Raw genomic sequence first — 14,703 nt, 5'->3', positions numbered from 1 at the left:
CTTGAAAAAAGCAGATTAGGGGCGCATTTACACGAACGTATGTCTGCCGGGCCCTAGCCGGGCGGATATAAGTTCAGTGTATTGGAGAGGAGGAGGGTTGACCCCTCCCCTATCCATAGAGGTACATAGAGGCGCACGGCACAGTAACACGGGGAAATATAGGACATGTTCTATCTTTTGCCCGTGTATGGACCGCTCCATACTGATTCGTGCACCCATTGTAGGCCTATGAAAGCTGTATATATGGCCGCTAGATGTACACTGTATCTATCTATATGCCCGATCTATCAAAATATTAAAACGGTGACCGCTGGCGGTGACCTCCGGAACAGCAAATGGTGCCCAAATGTCCAAAACGCGACTTTTACACCTTTTTACATGACATAAAAAATGCAATAAATTATCAAAATGTCACACAGTCCTCAAAATGGTAGCAATGAAAACGCTCATTTACCACAAAGTATGAAAAAGTTATTAGCGTCAGAAGATGGCAAAAAAAATTTTTGCCATGGCTCTGGAGCCGTCAGCTCAAATGTGAGCTGCGCAGCAGGATGTATCTGCTCAGTGGAGCGTGGTGCACAGTACCACCTCCACCACATATTCAGGAGTAGTGGAGGTGTCACACCCTCTCCTCTGTAAATTTTTATAGAAAGAAATAAGGGGAGAGAAAAAGGGCGCTCCTGTAGTGTAATATATTAAAAAGTGAGGTGGTTAGTAGCGATGCATGAAGCTACTAGCCTGACAAGGTTGTGCAATGAGGCACAACACCCGTAGTCGTATATCTTTAGTTCCTTGTCCTCCTGCTGCCAATGTTCTTGCGGTAGTTCCTACCCCGGGATATGAAGAACTTGACACAAGTGAAGAATCCTGGATTTGTCCGTTGGACTTGACTTTGACCGTTTTTGGACCGGTGCTGGATGACTCCAATTCTTAAAACTTTTTCTTAAAAGGTAGTTTTATTTCCATATATTAAAATATTCATATAGAACAACGCGTTTTGCGCTCTTGCGGATCGCTTCATCTGGTTCCTAACAATATGATAAGAATACTACATTATAAAGGCTTACCTCCAACAATGACTGATGACTTCATTTCCGACAATGAAAAAAGCTGGATTGGTACAGATGGACAGGTAAGATATAACAGAATGATTAATTAGCAAATTAAAAACAAAATGTAATAAACATTGTTTTAGATGTTATTCAAAATGATCTTTAATAAAAATGCAACTGCAGTGACTTAAAATCTGGTTCCTACTGTTAAAACTACAACTACGGATAAGAATTTGTGCCAAAAAGGTTAGTATGGATCCATCTGTAGTTGTGATGCCCTCGGGGAACACCTACGCTATTTCTTCCTGCCATTCAGCGCTTCTCGTAGATATAGTCCTGAGCAAAAATGAGCCATCCATACTAACCTTGTGACAAAAGTGCACAGTGTGACCCTTAGTAAACGTGCCCCAATGTGTTAGTTACCACATAGATTGAATTTTATAGAGTGTATTTTTTTTACACAGTGTATATATAATGTGTCAGGCTTGCAGGTGTGGATCCTCTGGACCACTGCAGACGATGACACAAGCCACTACCTGGGACCGGAGTCTAAGTGGTACCCGAGCCCGCCGCAAGGCGGGTTAGACAAGCTGCGGCGTGGTACCACCAGGTCGTTCCTCAGGCATGACTTGTCTGCAGTGACAGCCAAGGTAGAAGTACAGAGACAGTAGACAATCTCGTGGTCGAAGTCCAGGCACAAGGTCAGGGCAGGCGGCAGAGGTGCAACGTCAGAGTCCGGTCCAGAGTCAGCAACAAGAGGTCCAAGCAAGGGGGTACGGGAGAACACAGCACACAGGACAGCAGCACGGAGGAACACCGGTACACGGGAACACGGAGGAGCTCAGGTAACACAGGAACACGGAGGAGGTCAGGTAACACAGGAGACACAGGAATCGCAGGCAAATCGCAGAAAAGCTTTCTCTCAGGCTGTGAGGGACAAAGATTGCAGAAAGAGGCAGGCTTATATAGAATTAGCTAAATGGCCAGCGCCAATTAATGGCACACTGGCCCTTTCAATCTTGGCGAGTAGGCGCCGCCGAGACAGGAATCGCGGGAGCACCCGTGACAGTACCCCCCTCTTTGGCCTCCCCCTCTTCTTCTTGGACCCAAGAAATCTCTGGAGGAGAGTCCGATCCAAAATGTTTTCTTTGGGCTCCCAAGATATCTCCTCAGGCCCGAACCCCTTCCATTCTACAAGAAAGAACCGCTTACCCCTCACGATCTTCATGTCCAGAACATCCTTCACTTCATAAACATCTGGGGAATCCGCTTCAGGAGCAGGAGGAGGGGATTGTTGGGAGAAGCGGTTCAAGATGACTGGCTTCAGGAGGGAGACATGGAAGGAGTTTGCGATCCGCATGGATGGAGGAAGGCGGAGCTTGTAGGCCACGGGGTTGATACGCTTCAGCACCTCAAATGGACCCAGATAGCGAAGACCAAGCTTGTAGCTGGGAATCTTTAATCAAACATATTTTGAGGACAGCCACACTATATCCCCTGGAGAGAAGATGGGAGGAGGCCTGTGTTTCTTGTCAGCCTGGAGCTTGGTACAGGTGGAAGCCTGCCGCAGTGAAAGGCAAGTCTGCTCCCCGATGGTCTTCAGATCGTGTATCAACTCATTAACTGCAGGAACTTCCGTGGGCATAGACGGTGGAAGAGGAGGACGTGGATATTGTCCATAAACGATGAAGAAGGGAGAACCACCAGAAGTTTCAGAGTTCAGAGAATTGTATGAGAACTCCGCCCATGGCAATAAAGCAGACCAGTTGTCTTGGCGGGCCGAGACTAAATGGCGAAGGTAGCAGCCTAGAGTTTGGTTGACTCTCTCTACCTGTCCATTAGACTGCGGATGGTATCCAAAAGACCTTTAGCTGGTTACACAGAGATCGCCAGAAGCGAGAGACAATCTGAACCCCTCGATCCGAAACGATGTGCATTGGAAGTCCATGAAGCCGAAAGATGTGGATGAAGAATAGGCTGGCGAGGCGCAGAGCAGACGGCAGACCAGGCAATGGAACAAAATGGGACATTTTTGAGACCCGGTCGGTTACCACCCAGATGACAGTATTCCCAGAGGATGGTGGAAGGTCTGTAATAAAGTCCATGGCCACGTGAGTCCACGGGCTGCTGGGTATCGGCAACGGCATCAGGAGACCAGCAGGTTTGAGGCGTGATGGCTTGTTACGAGCACAGGAAATGCAGGAGCCCACGAAATCTCGCACATCTTTGGTCAGGTCTGGCCACCAGTAGTAACGGGAGATGAGGGCTATTGACACTGTACTCCAGGGTGTCCAGCCACACGAGATCAATGTCCCCAAGTCAGAATTCTCCTACGTAGGGCAGGTCAAAAATACGTCTTGCCTGGTGGAAGCTGCCGCAGGTCTACTGGAGCAGCAAGAACCAGCCGTTCCGGAGGTACAATATGACTAGGAGCAGGATCTTCACCAACCACATCTTAAGCACGAGAAAGAGCATCGGCCTTAATGTTCTTCTCTGCAGGGCAGAAGTGTATGAGAAAATCTAATTGGGAGAAGAAAAGAGACCAACGAGCCTGACGAGGATTTAGACGCTGAGCAGTCTGGAGATACAGGAGATTCTTGTGGTCGGTATAAATATGCACCGGATGACGAGCTCCTGCCAGAAGATAGCACCATTCCTCCAAAGCTAGCTTTATGGCCAAGAGTTCCCGATCTCCAATGGAATAATTCCTTTCGGCAGGTATGAATGTCTTTGAGAAGAAAACGTAGGTGTAGGTACGACCCTTGGGCCCCTTCTGGGTAAGGACGGACCCGGCACCAACGGATGAAGCATCAACTTCTAACTGGAAAGGCTTTTCCGTGTCAGGCCTTGTGAGTACAGGCGCAGAGGCAAAAGCAGACTTCAACCTAGTGAAGGCATCTTCAGCAGCCGGAGGCCATTGTCTCGGATTAGCATTCTTCTTAGTCAATGCCACAATAGGAGGAGAAGTGGGGAATAAATTGTTGATAATAGTTGGCAAAGCCCAAAAATCTCTGTATGGCACGTAATCCCACTGGGCAAGGCCACTGAAGTTCTGCTTCCAACTTGGAAGGATCCATTTGAAGGCCTTTATCAGAAATGACATATCCCAGAAACGGAAGACTACTCTGGTGAAATAAGCATTTCTCAAGTTTGGCATATAAACGGTTAGACCTGTCGGACATGGATCGGGTGAGACTGAAAATCTGGGGAAAACACCAAAATGTCATCCAGGTAGACTATGACACAAGCATAAAGTCTCTGAAGAAGTCATTAACAAATTCTTGAAAAATTGCTGGAGCATTGCAGAGTCCAAAGGGCATTACCAGATACTCAAAATGTCCGTCACGGGTATTGAAAGCTGTCTTCCACTCATCGCCTTCCCGAATACGGATGAGGTTGTATGCCCCTCGCAGATCCAGCTTGGTGAAAATGTTGGCACCCCGCAGTCGGTCAAAGAGTTCGGTGATGAGGTAACGGGTAGCGGTTTTTCACCGTGACTTTATTGAGACCGCGGTAATCTATACACGGACGGAGGGAGCCATCCTTCTTGGATACAAAGAAGAAGTCAATACCAGTGGGAGAAGTCTCAGGCACCGACAACGGGTATACTCGTTCTTGTGGAGGAGACATACAGCAGGTCAATGGGACAGTCATAGGGGCGGTGTGGAGGCAGAACCTCCGCTTGTTTTTCAGAAAAAACATCGGCGTAGTCTCGGTAGCATGCTGGAAGATTCTTCAGAGGCTTGTCAACCCGGATAGTTGGAAAGACAGATACTGTGTGAGGAACTTCTAGGCAACGAGACTGACAGTCCGGGCCCCAATGGAGAACTTCTCCCATCTTCCAATTAAGGACGGGTGCGTGGCACTGCAACCATGGAAGACCCAGCAGGAGGGACGAGGTAGAGCGTGGCAGAACCAGGAAGGACAGACTCTCCTTATGCAGAGCACCGACTTGCATGGTTATCGGCTCCGTGTGGTACTGTACAGGGTCTGAAAGGACTTGTCCACTAACCGAAGAAATAACCAGTGGTTTGTCAAGTAGAACCACTGGAATTTGGTACCGGGAGGCCAATGCAGCATCCATGAAATTCCCAGCGGAGCCGGAGTCTAAGAAAGCTGAGACCTGAGTCTGGTTACCGGAGCCAACGCGGAGAAGCACTGGAATCAACAGGCATGGAAAAGCAGGGGGACGCTTCTCTCAAGAACCCTAGGTGCTGGCGTTTCCTGGCCCTGTCCACCTCCATAGACTCCTCAGCAGGTTGTAAGACTGGAAGCTGGAAAGGTCTTTGGAAAGCTGGAGCTAGATGAGGAAGACACCGTGGACTGGAAGTTGCTCAAAACGTGACTCTTCGGCATGCTCCCTAAAACGCACATGAATCCTGGTGGCAAGGGAGATTAGACCACTCAGGGAAGATGGCAGGTCACGAGCGGCAAGAGCGTCCTTGACTTGAGAGGATAGGCCCTTCTTGAAAGCTGCAGACAAGGCCGCATCGTTCCAGGAAAGTTCCAACGCTAAGGTACGGAACTGGACCGCATATTCTCCCGCGGGGGAATTCCCCTGACGCAAATTCAATAAGGCAGACTCAGCGGAGGAGGCCCGAGCCGGTTCTTCAAATACGGACCGGAATTCAGATAAGAAGGCTGCCAGAGATGCTGCAACTGGGTCATTCCTATCCCAGAGAGGAGTAGCCCAGGCCAGGGCTTTCCCGGAGAGAAAGCTGATCATAAATGCCACCTTGGATCACTCCGAAAAGAATTGAGTCGGCATAAGTTCTATGTGCAAGGAGCACTGAGTAATAAAGCTCCTGCACATCTTAGGATCGCCATCGTACTTGCTGGGCATGGACAACCGCATTCACCGGTTCAACGGCAGGCAGATTAGTCGGTAACGGAGTCGTTGAAGCAGCCTCAGGAACCTGTTGCTGGTTGGCTAACGGTTGTTGCAGCATAGCGGTGACGTGCTCCAGCTGATCTCGCTGAGCAGCAATCTGCCGGGACTGGTGGATCACAATAGTAGCGAGGTCTGGCTTGCTAGGAGATGGAACTTCGGCGGGATCCATGGCCAGATCTTACTGTCAGGCTTGCAGGTGTGGATCCTCTGGACCACTGCAGACGATGACACAAGACACTACCTGGGACCGGAGTCTAAGTGGTACCCGGTTTTCACCAGAGCCCGCCGCAAGGCGGATTAGACAAGCTGCGGCGTGGTACCACCAGGTCGTTCCTCAGGCGTGACATGTCTGCAGTGACAGCCAAGGTAGAAGTACAGAGACAGTAGACAATCTCGTGGTCGAAGTCCAGGCACAAGGTCAGGGCAGGCGGCAGAGGTGCAATGTCAGAGTCCGGTCCAGAGTCAGCAACAGTAGGTCCAAGCAGGAGGTATGGGAACACAGCACACAGGACAGCAGCACGGAGGAACACTGGTACACGGGAACACAGAGGAGCTCAGGTAACACAGGAACACGGAGGAGGTGAGGTAACAGGAACACGGAGGAGGTCAGGTAACAGGAACACGGAGGAGGTCAGGTAACAGGAACACGGAGGAGGTCAGGTAACAGGAACACGGAGGAGGTCAGGTAACACAGGAACACGGAGGAGGTCAGGTAACACAGGAACACGGAGGAGGTCAGGTAACACAGGAACACGGAGGAGGTCAGGTAACACAGGAACACGGAGGAGGTCAGGTAACACAGGAACACGGAGGAGGTCAGGTAACACAGGAACACGGAGGAGGTCAGGTAACACAGGAACACGGAGGAGGTCAGGTAACACAGAAACACGGAGGAGGTCAGGTAACACAGGAACACGGAGGAGGTCAGGTAACACAGGTGACACAGGAACGCAGAAGACACAGGAATGCAGGAATCGCAGGCAAATCGCAGAATAGCTTTCTCTCAGGGTGTGAGGCACAAAGATCCGGCAAGGGCTTGCAGGAAGAGGCATGCTTATATAGAATTAGCTAAATGGCCAGCGCCAATTAATGGCGCTCTGGCCCTTTAAATCTTAGCAAGCCGGCGCGCGCGCACCCCCTAGGAGACGAGGACGCACGCGCCGAGCAGCGGGAGCAGCAGAGGACGCCGTGGGAGCCGGGGAAGGTGAGAGATGCCGGCCACCAGACCCCGGGGAGGCACGGGTGCACCCGCGATCCGAAATTACTTCTATAGAGGTCCTGGTGGGAAAGGGCTATTGATGAAATTTAATGCTGTCATTTATTAATCTTATCAGCAGATGATTCATATCAATGTTTCAAAATACTATTAACAATTCTATATATATATATTTTAATTCCAGACACAATGACCTTGCATTGCAGCTCAGAAGAATCTACAAAAACAGGATATCAGAAATTAATCTCCGAACTATCAATAGCACAAGGACCAATTTGCAGAAACTTAAAACTGGTCATGTTGGAGCTCAGGTACCTTTCTATTATATATTACAACTTATTATTTAAATGTATGTTTACATATTAGGTCCTGATGGGAGGAAATATTAATATAGTAATGAAAGAAATTGGGCCTTGTCACCTTTGTACTGTTCTTAGGCCCACGATTGATTCTGGGGACCCACCAAATACGACATGGAAATATTACCTGTACATTCTTAGGCTTAGTTCCAGCATTAGGTAGTACTTGTTATTAAAAGCAACCTGTGCCACCGCCAACTACTCCTCCACTGTGGCCCCTCGCCACTCTCATCTACCCCTGATATTGGACCCCTCTCATCCCACCCTCATATTGTGGCCTCCTTATCTCTCCCTCCTATTTTTACCCAATCTCATCTCTCTCTGATAATGTTGCCTTTCTCATATTTTGGCCCATCACCCTCATCCTCATATTGTGGACCCACATCTGCAAATCATATTGTGGCCCCCTCATTTCCTTCTGAACTTGTGCCACTCTCATCTCTCTAAGTCTTTATAGCAAAAGTGGCACTGAATATGTCTCTTTAAGTCTTAATCCACTTTTCACACTGGCCTACTGGTAACCAGTGTCCATTGACTACAACCCCTGCCATCTGCTGACTCCTCTCCTACCCAGACTGTATCCTCTGTTCTTTCTGGAATAGATATACTGGTTTGGTTTTAGTTTCTGAATAGTTTTATTAAAACATGAAACAAGCTGTACAATCCCTCACAGCTACAACACACCCTTGGGGTTGACATGTGAAAAAGGCTGAAGGGGTGTAATGTGTCATATAGAACATTATTCATTATATTTAATAGTACAGACCTTAAAATTTAATGTAAAAGTAATACACAGAATACACTTAACAAATATTATCACATTAAGACACAGGGAAGAGGAAATGGTGGGGGGGGGGGGGGGGGGATGGAGCTCAGTACAAATGTAGAAAGCATGCTAAAAAGTCCAGCTCACACAGATGAAGACAATCCTAATTTCCCTGGTCCCAGCTTCAATGAACGCAGCAGTATCCAATCTGCTCAATTTCCTTGTTCCATAATGAGGTGGCACCTGGGGTATCATAAAATAGTTTTAAAGATGAGATAAGGGCTGGGTGAAATCCAAACTTAGTTAATACTGAAAGTCCCAAGGCAATCCCAAAGTCAAATACTTTCTCTATGTCTAAAGAAAGGGTAATTAGAGACGTACAAGTTTTCTGGACCAAATAATGTAAATGATGTTTACAGCTCTCCTAATGTTGTTTGGAGCTTGCCTTCTAGCGATAGATCCCACCTGGTCTCCGTTAATCAACAAAGGGAGGAATTGGTTAATTCTACAGGTCATTATTGAAGTGAAAATTTAGAAGTAAATTTTTTACCCAATGTAGTGGGATTACCACTACATGGGCGAGATAGAATTCGGTGGACATTTGCACACCTTTCATCATGTCATTACAATAGGAAAGAATATGGGGCAACAGAAAGTGGGAGAATTGATAAAGTGTTGACAGGCCATCGGGTCCTGGGGACTTTTTCGATTTTTAATAGTTAGTGAGATCTCCTCACCTATGATAGGGTTTCTAAGATCTGAAGCAGCTGATTAGGTAGGGGTGGGGAGGTGCAGGGTAGAGATGAAGTCATCCATTGTCTGGGGACTAAAATTTTGATATTGAGAATATAGGGATCTTTAGAAATTATGGTAATTCTGATATATCCTATTAGCAGGTGTTAAAAATCCTGATATATCCTATTAGCAGGTGCTAAAAATCCTTTCTATCATGATGGACTTTAAGCTGTTAAAGAAGTTTTAATCAAGATAAAATAAAGAATTGGCAATTTTATCCATTGTCAACTAACAGTTACAACCCAAGTCGGTGCTGCAAGCTCCCCACCTCTCCTGCCTCATAGATTGGTCTTTAAAGATACATAGATGGCGACAATTGGTTGGCTTGCTCCAATCACTGCTTTTTTTCCAGTTCAAGCTGCATCCTATTCCTTTCTTTTTTACGGTGGGCTGCTAAACTTATCAGTATGCCTTGAATGTACTTTTTATGTGAAACCCAGTCATCCCTTGTGGGCATCACAGGGGGGCGGTTGTTCTGGACGTATTGCTTAATATGCTCCTCAATCTGGCTCTTTACAAGTGCATCCTGAAAAATTGCCTTGTTGAAACACCAATGATATAAAGAGGTAGTGGGTATAGTAAGTTTAGAAACTGAGAGCACCACATCATTGTCTGATCATGCAGAGGGTATATATCTGGAATATAAAACTGATGGGCATACTAGTAAGGATAAGATCGATACGTGAGTAAGACCCGTGTGCAGGTGAATAGTATGTATAGCCTCCGATACCCTGGTGGCACCCCCTCCAGGTGTCTGCTAAGCAATTTGACCTAAAAAGATAAGCCAGTTGCCTTCTGCATATTGCATAATATGTAGTGCAAGTCTGGCCTTGGCCATAAATAGGAAATACATTTGACAAGCATGTACTCACATAAGGCTGGTACAGCGATATACCTCACGGCCTACATCTGGGGGAAGGGATGGATACAAAAGGGAAAGCAAGGGGAACAGACAGAGACAAAGACATACAAGAAAAAAGAACAGCAACAAAAACAGAAAAACTGTCTTTTCCGGAGAGAGGAGAGGGCCTAATATTAAATTATTTTATGCAATCTTCAAACTTCACCAATAGGGGGCAGCATTAATCCTGGCATACCCCAAATCCAAAAACCCGCTCTAGAAGAGAAAGAGAAAAGTCCAGAACTATTTAGGTACAAAAATAGCAACAATTGTAACATTGCCCGATCCGTCACTTTCGCAAAACTGAAGCAAAAATAAGAGACTTGAGGATACCAAGCCGGCTTCAATCTGAAGTTGAGAGTTCATGGGGTGTGGACTTGATCTCTTGCCATTCTCTAGAAGGTTGCGGTGATTGACATTGTCTCGAGGCTGTTTCGGGAATTAAAATGCCACTATGTGCTAGTTCTTGCATGCCTTCCTCAAGTGTACAAATAACATAGCTCCGGTTTTCATAATAGAAGGATAAGTCAAGAGGGAAGCCACATTTATATTCCACCTGTGTTGCCTACAGAACTCCAGTGATGGTGTGAAAAGCTCTACTTCTAGTGAGCGTTGCAGGGCTAATGTCTGTGAACAGCTTTACTATGTGCTGCAGGTAAGTTCGGATTATCACGGGCCGCAAATGTCTTGCAACTTTGCAGTAAACTTATCTATAGCCGACGAGGGCTACGCTCTAAATGTAGCCTGGATGCTCTGGAGGAGGTTGACTGTAGGGAGTAATGAGCCCTAGGCAGCAAGTGAGGTACTTGGGAAACGGAGGGCTGGGGAATGCATATGTGGCGGGAATCTGGCGGCACGTTGCGCCATGACAGAAGATGCTGCCTGCTGTTGTTGGGCCAATAAGTCAGCTATATTGTGGGTCTGGAAGAAGCCCTATCCTTGGGTTCATAGAGTTCAGAAGTGGTGCTGGAAGCTAGTGTTTGGCTGCGGCAGCAAGGTCTCAGGCACAAAGCTCAGTAGAATATGTCTGAGCTCCACAACTGCACCTACTGGTTTAGTTTTAATTTTGCATCATGTCATTAGGCTTCCTGAAGGTCACGCTTTATGTCAAGGGACCTTGCAAGGTACCGAAAAGAGGTGTGGTTATCCTTCTTCTACCCTGGAAAACATATTTACATATTTCTCTAGAATCCCCTAGTGGAGCGTTAATGGCTATAAGTCTCCACACACCTACAAGGCAGCCTTAATTGACACATACAGAGTTAAATGAGATGATGGTGCAGAAAGGCATCAGCTTTCTACATTATCACTGTTTCGCTGCTGCAGCTGTCTGGTGGCATCAAAGCATACAGCAGCAGCAGAGGAAGATGAGAAGATGACACCTGTTGGGGAAAGGCGAGTATGTGGTGTTTATTATTTTTTATTTAAGTTGAAAATAGAAAAGGAGGAAGAGTGGGCTACCACAAGATGAGGGAGAGCCACAATATGAAGGGGAGACAGGGGCGTTGCTAGCTACACAAAAGATCCGGGCACGGGCCCCAATGTATATCTACCAAATTCTCAGTAGTGTCCACCTACGTGCTCTACGCCCCACATGCACTTGGTCACAACAGTAGTACCAATAATATAAAATACCTACTTGTTTCATTAGTGACAGCAGGTGACGTGTTCTTGGATTGTAGTTTTCTGCTTTCTCCATCAGGCCCACCTTTATTTTCTCTATTGTGGTCCCTAAACATTGTCATCCTGCTGCTACCCCTAATACAGCTACCCCAAACACTGCAATAGGATTACACAAGAACTACACAAATAATACTCTAAAATGCTCCCTATTCTACCTTGTACTGTAAAATGCCCTTTTGTGAAATGACAATAATGCCAACAACACCAATATTGCCCATCTTTCTGCCCCCAACACTGAAATATTTTCTCATGTATATGTGATATTTCTACAGGACCAGAGGAAGGCCATACACCTGTCTTTATAAAAGAGAGACCCCACTGTACATGTTGCAGATTTCATGCAGATTTTCCACATTAATTTTTTACGTTTTGTTTCACCTGATCTGATGTCATTTCAAGCAAGAATCTGCATCACATTCCACAGCATGGTGACGCAGTGTTGTTGCAGATTTTTACTCTTCCGTAGAAAAACGCTTGCAAAAATTTGAGAGTATGCGCAAGAAAAGTAACATGATCATTATTTATTTTCCACACTGAGGAACAATTTCTTTGCGGAATTCTTAAGCATCATCTGCATGACTTTTTCCAAATCCCATTAACTTTACTGATACTGTATTACACTGCATATTTTCTACACAAAAATCTGCATGTAAAATCTGCGACCTGTGCAAATAGCTTTAAAGGGGTATTCCTACGAATACTAAAATATACAAAATAGCACATTCTCTGTTAATAACAAAAATACAGCATTTCACAGATAAAAGTCCAACCTATCAGTCCTGGTGTACACAATTTCAGTTGCCCCTGGTTTCTGACCCTCTGTCTTCTGACTTTCGGGTCGGCAGCCATCATGTCTGATGCTGTGGAGGTAAACTGTTCTCTGCAGCGGCCCGTACCCCCTGCATTCTAGGGGGAGCTCACACTGATACAGACTAACTTCCTGCCGGTATACAAGAGCAGCAGCGAGAGGAGAAATACAAGCTACGGGAAGATAAGTTCATTATACGGTGAGGGGGAGGCAGGAACATCATCTCTGATAGTGTGAGAGCAGAGATGTAGCAAGAGCTGGAAAGTGTCATTGTGTGTTATATCCATCATCATGGATCTCATCATCTCTGATCTGTCTCGTCTCTCTTTTTCCATGTGTCAGATACTAGTAAATGTTAAGAAGTTAAATAAAAGTGTAGCTAAGCCCTGTACCCTGATAATCTAAGCACATTGTCAGCACACAGCATCTCATAGCACAGAGGGATCATGAAGTGTCTGCTTAGAGAGTCCCCGCTCACACTCTGGAATCTTACACTGACCATCACTGAGTGATAGCAGCAATAACACTGAGTAACATTGTAAAGTAAAGGGTTAAAATGATCTTTTTTGTGTAAACATCACTAGGGGATTGAGATTTGTGAATTCTCTTTCATGGGCAAACCCTTTTAAGGTGCAACTATATCCCATGGCCAGGACACAGCAGAGATGCGATGTGATGCAGCCAGCCACATGAATTAATGGATTGTGCCGATAACCTATAACACCATTATCATTTAGTAACCGTTTCATGTCTTGTTAACATGAAAGTGTTACTAAATATTTTTGTTATGAATTATTGACACAATCCATTAATTGATCCATCCCACTGCATCACATCGCATCTTCGCTGTGTCCTGGCCATGGGGTATATTCGTACCCTTACAGTGTTTATGACATATCCTGCATCCCCTGAACACTGCTCACATCTCCTAATCACCCATCCTGACCCCGGCTCACATCCCCTGACCCCGACTCACATCCCCTGAGCCCTGCTCACATCCCCTGACCCCTGGTCACATCCCCTGACCCCTGCTCACACCCTCTGACCCCTGCTGACATTCCCTGACCCTTGATCACATCCCCTGCTCACATCCCCTGGCCCACGATTACATCCCCTGGCCCATGCTTACATCCCCTGAGCTCTGCTCACGCCTCCTGCTCACATCTCCTGACCCCTGCTCACACCCTCTGACCCCTGCTCACATCCCCTGGCCCATGATTACATCCCCTGGCCCATGATCACATCCCCTGACCCCTGCTCACATCCCCTGGCCCATGATCACATCCCCTGGCCCATGATCACATCCCCTGACCTCTGCTCACACCCTCAGACCCCTGCTGACATTCCCCAACCCTTGATCACATCCCCTGGTCACATTCCCTGACCCACGATTACATCCCCTGGCCCATGCTTACATCCCCTGAGCTCTGCTCACGCCTCCTGCTCACATCTCCTGACCCCTGCTCACACCCTCTGACCCCTGCTCACATCCCCTGGCCCATTATTACATCCCCCGGTCCATTATTACATCCCCTGGCCCATGATCACATCCCCTGACCCCTGCTCACATCCCCTGGCCCATGATCACATCCCCTGACCCCTGCTCACACCCTCAGACCCCTGCTGACATTCCCCAACCCTTGATCACATCCCCTGGTCACATTCCCTGACCCACGATTACATCCCCTGACCTATGCTTACATCCTCTGACCCCTGGTGACATTCCCTGACCCTTGATCACATCCCCTGCTCACATCCCCTGGCCCACGATTACATCCATTGGTCCATGCTTACATCCCCTGAGCTCTGCTCACACCTCCTGACCCCTGCTCACACCTCCTGACCCCTGTTCACACCTCCTGACCCTGTTTACACCTCCTGCTCACATCCACTGAAACCTTGCTCACACCTCTGATCCCTGCAGATACCTCTTTTGATTCACTTGTCTAGGTGTCACTCATCTGCTGGCTTTCTCCTACTTCCTTCTTCTTAGCTCCGCCCACTACCCGCGGTCCCGGCATCTTCTCCTTCTGCAAGTGAGAGGCTGCTGTTCCTTCCTGTCAGACTCTGATGTGGGGGCGGGGCAGGCGGCGATTACTCCTCCCTCCTCACCACCAGCCACAACAGCATCATGCCCTGCCTGCTGAGTTCTTATCTCTGCAGGGACTTTGTAGCAGTGAATGGAGCTTAATGCTCTATGCTGCTCCGCAGTGGATGCAGGAAGAGGTGATA

General features: G+C 47.2%; 1 protein-coding gene across 1 annotated transcript in view; it reads left to right on the top strand.

Annotated features, from left to right (window-relative positions):
* The window catches only part of LOC140070825 (dipeptidase 2-like), a 755,511-nt gene that overhangs the window by 145,619 nt on the left and 595,189 nt on the right, over positions 1 to 14,703 (top strand). Inside the window, exon 4 of the mRNA XM_072117775.1 lies at positions 7,344 to 7,470. Coding sequence (XP_071973876.1) covers positions 7,344 to 7,470 — 127 coding nt within the window. The remainder of the gene's footprint in view (positions 1 to 7,343; positions 7,471 to 14,703) is intronic.

The sequence above is a fragment of the Engystomops pustulosus genome, chromosome 7 (genome assembly GCF_040894005.1).
Source record: "Engystomops pustulosus chromosome 7, aEngPut4.maternal, whole genome shotgun sequence".
NCBI classification, from domain to species: domain Eukaryota; kingdom Metazoa; phylum Chordata; class Amphibia; order Anura; family Leptodactylidae; genus Engystomops; species Engystomops pustulosus.
Note: the sequence above shows the minus strand (reverse complement) of the source record. Positions and strands in the feature narration are given on the sequence as shown.